Consider the following 6,965-nt stretch of genomic DNA (forward strand, 5'->3'; position numbering starts at 1 on the left):
GTTATAGCTGTTATTCAATAATAATATTTAATAATAATACAAACCAGATTTGCAGAGCAATCCTTCTGAAGTGCAATATTGAAGTACTAATGTCTTGAAAAGTACATAAGTGACTCCATTTAGCAGTCTTTCCAATCTCACAAAGTACAATTGATAGCCAAAAGGAAAGACAAAAATGGATGAGCCTTATAAAATAACAGTAAAAGATGACAGAAATCAATCTAAAGTTAAAACTCTCACTGTTTCCAGCAACAAAATATAAATTAAAACCATTCAGATCAGCAGTATCTATGAATCATTATCATCCACCATCAACTGATAATATTAAAATGCTTTACGATCAATCCATTTGTAAAAAATACAGGATTTGCCAAACCAAAACAGACTAATGGTCCATCTTAATTTTCTTTCCTGTGTCTGGCCCCAATTCAGGAAAGCACCAAGCATGTGATTTGTGAATTGGGGCCTCTGACAGTGCTCAGTGCTTTATAGGAAGACCTAAACTGTTCCTATGATATGCTTACTTTTGCTATACTCTACAATGGGATAAATTCTTCTTGACTCATGCTGGTGTTCATTCTGTGCCCTACAGCAAGAAGATGCATGCCCTTGTAATTGCACTCCCTATCACTGGACTGCGGATGACATTAATGATAAATTTCCAGTTCCTTTTGAAAAAACATATTTAAACTTACTTGTTTGAAATCTGGCTGCAGGTTCAAAAACTGGTAGTCTTGGACCCACAGAAAAGGCTAACAGTACATCAAGCACTGGAACACCCCTGGGTCACGGGCAAAGCAGCTAAATTTGCTCATATGGATAGCACACAAAAGAAACTGCAAGAGTTTAATGCCCGGCGGAAACTGAAGGTAACGTTACAGAGCCTTGCTGTTAATCATTCTGGAATATTTCTTATTTCCCTTCTACATAGACTGTAGAAATGGTCACTGCTAACCAGATCTGCTATCGTCAGCTCTTCAGAATGCAGTGGTTTTAGTTAAGAAACACTTGAGATTTGTCTACACTTTCAAGCTGATGTGGATTACGATAGGGTATGAATATGCAGCCCAAGAGCTATTCCAGAATAACTCCACGTGTAGACAAACATTAAATAAAATGTTACAGTTTGGTGGGGGACTGGTTGGCTCAGGGAACTGGTAAAAGGATATGAAGCTTTTTGCGCCCAAAGCTATGTTTCCCCTGCAAAAACCAGGGCTGTTGTTACATCGTTAGCTATCACAGCGTAAAATTCTGGTGGGGACCAGGCACAGGTAGTGCCTTGATGTGGCTAGTTGGAATAAACCACAGGTGAGGGGTCCAGTGTTTGGCCTCTGCTAGCTACGCTGAGCTAAAACCTGCCTGTGCTCTGTCTTCACTGGGATTTTACGTTGCAATGGCTAACATGGTGTGAAAACACACCTTTTTGGACTCTGGAGACATAGCCTATGGCATCACTTCAAATCTGTCTCAAAGTCATTGCAAGCTGGTGTCTCTTTGGTGGCCTGTGTGAAACGAACCAGAAGTCTCAGTCCAGCCCTAGTGGATGGATGTTGCCACAACAATAATTGGTCCCCTTGTTAGCCCAGATACCAAGGAATGAATGGCCCATTGAAACTGATCTCTTTCTTCTGGAGGGGAGGGGTATGTCTCCAAATCTGGACTTACACTGGGGAGACGGATACTGACCATGTTCCATCTGTTCTATACAGACTGAAGTCCTCTGTCTACCCAGGGATGTCGCTCCAGAACCTTTCTCTGACACTAAATTCACTCTAGGAATTAAAATGAACAGTTTACTTTTTTAAAACCACTTTTACTAATGAAAATGTTGTAAGTCTTTTCATTGTATTTATTTTTATTACTTACAGATGCACATTAGGGCCTCAATCCTGCGAAGAGTCATGCTTGTAACATAACCCAGATGGGTAGTCCAAATTGACTTTGAACTTACATACGCATTAAGTTTTGCAGGGTTGGGGCCTAGGGATACACTTCAATACAATATAAAATACGTTTGATTGGAAAATGTTAATACAATTAAACTAAAAGAAATCCCTCTGGGTGGCCTAATATGATTTGATTTCTTGTAAGAATACATTGGTCTCTGATCTAAGCTATTCATTATCCTTTCTTAGAACCAAGAAGCATAGCACATATGGAAATATATATATTTTTATTTCCATTTCCATGTGACCTTGTCTCTTCATCCCACTGGCCCTATCGAAGAACCAAGGTTATTTTGTCAAGGGCTTTTTATTTTATCAACACAGGCCTGGGAACCATTACAGCCATTTCTTGTAGCATCAGAGTGTTTCTGAACTTACATCCAAGTAGCAAATCTCTGAAATGCATCCTTGCACCACTGCTGTTCATTTACTCCTCATGTTTGTTTTTAAATAGGCAGCAATGAAAGCTGTAGTCGCTTCTAGCCGTCTAGGTAACCACGGGCATCATGACAGCTCCAGGAATGGACGTACTCACGAAGGTACCAAAGAATCGTGCCTGGCCCAGGCAGCTGAGAACTCCTGTCTCCAAGACAATCCTGATAGCTCTTCCATGCCCAGCCACCCCGAATCCAGTGCAACAGGTCCCTGGGCAAGGGCAGAGAACCTGGAAGCTTTCCAAAGTGATTGCCCTGCAGCTCCCAAGGTTGTGTTTAATGGGGCCAGCTGTGAAAGTTAATGTTATAAATATGGCTGCTGGCTCTTAACAACTTTAACTAAACAATATCCCACGACTCTTGGCCACAGCCATATGGAGAGGAGTAGGCAGAGGGAGACCCAGCAAAGGGAGGAGCATCTGGGAAATTACTGGAAACTGGGACTCTGAATAATACATAGCATGTAGTAGGTGTGCTTTGATAAGCACTTGGTCTCTCATGTGATGCATCCTTATTTAATGTCCTGTATCTAGTACAATTGTAACTGGTGGCTGTGTATGTGGGTGTCTATATGGACCAACCTAGCAAACCAAAGTTGGCAAGTTGGACTTCCAACAAACCATTCATGGCCACCTTGTCTATGGCATATGAAAGAGGAGCAAACAGCAGATATGGGCATTTTTACCTTCCCTACAAAAGAAATTATGTTATCTTCATGACTTGTTTTGTAATTTAATGTAAATAATCCTCTTAGGTATATTTAATGAGGGAAGACAGTGAATCTATGTTCTCTCTATTATTATCATTGTTAAATCTTCAAGGTCCAACCGTGGGATATTTTAGTTAGGGTTGGCAGACACATCTGGACCTAGACATTTGATGCCATTCAAAGAAATAGTGCTTGCCCTGTTTAATTTGTGCTTCAATTACACTCCAGTTTCAGTTGCTTTTAAGAAGTTCAGTCTTGTGCTACAGACAACAATGCAGATCACATGGTTCTTAACAGCAGAGGCCATTGGCTATTCCAACCTTTGCATTTGCTTTCTAAGCCACAATTTACACAATTAATTCTAATGATGAACAACGTAAATATTTCGACTGAGCATCCTAAGACTTTGTTTGTAACAGGCAAGAAGTGCTGTTGTTTCTGGGTATCTTGCGTTGAAGACAATGTCTTTGTGCAGCATAATGTTGTTTTGGGTTTTTTAAGGTTATTGAAATCAATTGATAGAGTATTTGGGAAAAATCCCAGTTAGCTTTTTTTGGCGCAATTATCACCGTACTGCTGGATAACCATTCAGAGGCATCAAGTCAGTGAAAAGCAATTTTAGAAATACTGTATGTAACCTGTTTGGGACTATGAGCTGTCATTCAGTCAGATCGCTCCCTGTAGATCCAGTCTCAAAACTTGTAAACTGGCATAGCTCCATTTAAGTTAATGGAGCTACACTGATTTACACCACTGAGGAGCTGGCCCAATGTGTGCAACAATGGGCTCCTGGCAGAAAATCTCAACTGAAAGAGATTGAAATGTGTAAATAAGGTTCATTTTTGATACTTTGTATGTACAGTTCGGAATCTGATAACTAAGGGCTCACAAATAAAACTTACATTTACATTTAGCCTAAGCATTTAGTGTTGCTGATGCAAAATCTAAACAAGGACAGAGAGCAAGTCAGAACTATAAAACAGTCAAATGATTTTCAGATTTATTCACAGCACAAGTAGAAATTGGAAAGATTATACATAAGGGTTTATAAGGGAATTTTTTTGATGTGAAACAAAAAATGTAGTGGGGAGAGATTAAGTCCAAGAGTTTTACTGATTGGAAAAGTATACTAGTTCTAGGCTAGAGAAGTACTCCTCTAATTAACTTTTATTTCTTAGATGGGATATGATTAATGCAGATCATATTGTTAAGCTGAGATCAATGATGGAATCTGAAAGGAGAACAGGGCTTTTTTTTAATGCATGTAGGGCTTGATTTCACAGAGTGCTGAACACGCTGGCTCTGATCTTGCAAAACTCTTCAGATTAAATCATCTCCTCCTCAAAGTCAATGGGAGTTTTGCCATTGATTTTAGTGGGGTCAGGACTTCACCTTTAAATGTTGCTTGCTTAATTGGACTTCAATGGGGCCACAAATGCTTAAAGTTAAGCACAAGCTTAAATGTTTTACAGATTAAGACCAGAGTGCCTAGTGCACCCTGAAGGCTCAAGCATTCACAGCAACATAGTCCATAAAGCTTAGGGTCCAACCCAGTAAATTGCTAAATAACTACTAGGTTGACTTCAATGGCAGTTGAGGGCGCTCTTCATTTTGCAGGATGAACTACAAAAAAAAATTGATAGGCTGAGAACACTGAATAACAAGGGATATTGCAACAATAGAAGGAATCCAAGGGAAAATACGACGCAAAAAAAAAAAAATTGTCATTTCAAAAAAGAATTATTCTGTAAATAATGATAGTTTAAAGGTAGAGAAAAATGTACTCCCTGGAATAAACCTAACTAGAACGTACAGCTTTGATCTGTAGATATGTGTTTTAATAATAATTTACTAATTCAATTAAGTGTTAACATTTTCAGTGTTATCGGTATTTATAAAAGTATCAATAAATATTAATCATTACAACACATGGATCCTTTGTGTTTACTGTTGAGCTGTCAGACAGAGGGGAAGGTTAGGGGATTGTGTTGCTCATCTGATAGGGACAAATAATTCTCAACTGATCTCGTTTTTACATGGTTGCCTGAATCCACCTTCACATAACTGACTTTCAGGCTTCAGGAAACTGAATACTACATCTAGGGCCTAGGTTTTTAAGGGCTTCTCTTGCCTGGCTTCTGTTTGACTAGAAGATAAAGGGACAAGATTCTTAGCCTAATTTTCCTTTATATGAAGGCTCCTTAGTGTAATAAGAATCTGCCCTTCCAAGTAGGCCATCTATTGTCTAAGTGGACCAAGTTAAGCTTGCAAAGTATAGTCAAGGTCCAGACGAAAGAGAAAATAATAATAAAAATAACAATAATGATAACAAGTAAATAAAAAGATTTGGGGGTCTGTTAAAAATGTCTGGTGGTCTGGGTCCACCTATTGACTACCCCTGTTCTAGGCTGTCATCCTGTTGAGACTGCCCTAAAATGTATGACTTTAGGCCTAGACCTGAAGAAGAGCCCTATGTAAGCTTGAAAGCTTGCCTCTTTCACCAATAGAAGTTGGTCCAGTAAGAGAGATTATCTCACCCATCTTGTCTCTCTAATATCTGGAGACCAGCAGAGCTATAACACCACTCCACTGACTTAGGCTTGACAAAGCAATGGCTCCCTAGGCTTCTAGGCTATCTTTTGTTTGTTTTTTTCATACTATAACACACTTATAGATTTCTATTAAATCCCACTGCTGGATGGAGTGAACATTCTGAACTCTTTAAATGCAGGTTTATAAACCACTCATCCACTCCAAGGTTACCTCTGCTGGAATTAGAGCATGCCTAGTGAGTTCAGACATTAAACTGTTTAGGAGCTCACAACGAAAATAAACAACCAATAAAACAAAAACAGTGTAAACGTCAAAGGCCCATGGTAGCCCATGGCCTTTTGTTTTTCCCGGAGTGTCTCAAACTAAAATAGAGCAACACATACAAACTCACTCACGCCTCCCTCTGCCCCACTTGACTTGTTTGGTAGTTGGCTCTGATAATGCTTTTGAGGATTGTAAAAGATATTTTTCCAAAACTGGGAATAAAGAAAGTGGATTCTGTGAAGATTGCAAAGGATGTAGTTAAGTAGAAAAAGTACTAGTTCAAGTTCCGGCTGGGGCATGATTACACAATGCAAGCCTAAGGATTGGTTAGTGGGTTGGACCCTTGTGGCTGCTCTCAGCAAGGGTAGCCTGGACTTCTGGCTATAGTCTGTTACTGACTAGAGCTAGTCAGGAAAATGTTGATTTGTCTAACCTGAAATGTTCTGTCGGAACATATTGAGTTTGATGCACTTCCGATAAGCCAGAAGCAAAATTCTGATGGAATCCTGCCAGCTTGCCTGGAGAGCTTGGGCTTCCAAGGTCTGCAACTCCAGGGCACCCCCACTACATAGACTGCCACTGGGTCAAGGACCCCAGGGATTCCAAGCTCCCTGACATGGAGCTGGCGGCCTGGAAGTCCTGGGATGGGTTTCCAGGATCACTGGGGCAGTCTGCATGTCAGAGCTGTTTCCCAGCCAGGGACCCTGGAAAAGCCTGGCTGAAATTGACATGATTCTTGTCCCTTTCCTGGCCCCCCACCTCAATGGTGAAAAGAAAAAAGACCAATCTGGTCAGTTTCATGAGTCTTTGGAGGGGGAGGCATGAAACTGACCAGGATTGTGCAGATTTCATGAGTGTATGGGGGGGGAGGAAAGGCATGAAACTGACCAGGAGTGTGTCCATTTCATGAGTCTATGGGGGGGGGGAGGAAAGGCATGAAACTGACCAGGAGCGTGTCCATTTCATGAGTCTATGGGGGGGAGGAAAGGCATGAAACTGACCAGGAGTGTGTCCATTTCATGAGTCTATGGGGGGGAAGCTGAAACTGACCAGGATTGT

The 6,965-nt window shown here is 40.6% G+C and overlaps 1 protein-coding gene across 1 annotated transcript in view; it reads left to right on the plus strand.

The window, feature by feature from the left end:
* The window catches only part of LOC144257421 (calcium/calmodulin-dependent protein kinase type IV-like), a 43,070-nt gene extending 39,338 nt beyond the window's left edge, over positions 1–3,732 (plus strand). Inside the window, exons 10-11 of the mRNA XM_077805368.1 lie at positions 717–869; positions 2,401–3,732. Of these exons, the coding sequence (XP_077661494.1) occupies positions 717–869; positions 2,401–2,682 (435 nt within the window). The 3' untranslated portion in view covers positions 2,683–3,732. The remainder of the gene's footprint in view (positions 1–716; positions 870–2,400) is intronic.
* Positions 3,733–6,965: the final 3,233 nt, after the last annotated feature.

Source organism: Eretmochelys imbricata, chromosome 25 (genome assembly GCF_965152235.1).
Source record: "Eretmochelys imbricata isolate rEreImb1 chromosome 25, rEreImb1.hap1, whole genome shotgun sequence".
Lineage (NCBI taxonomy): Eukaryota > Metazoa > Chordata > Testudines > Cheloniidae > Eretmochelys > Eretmochelys imbricata.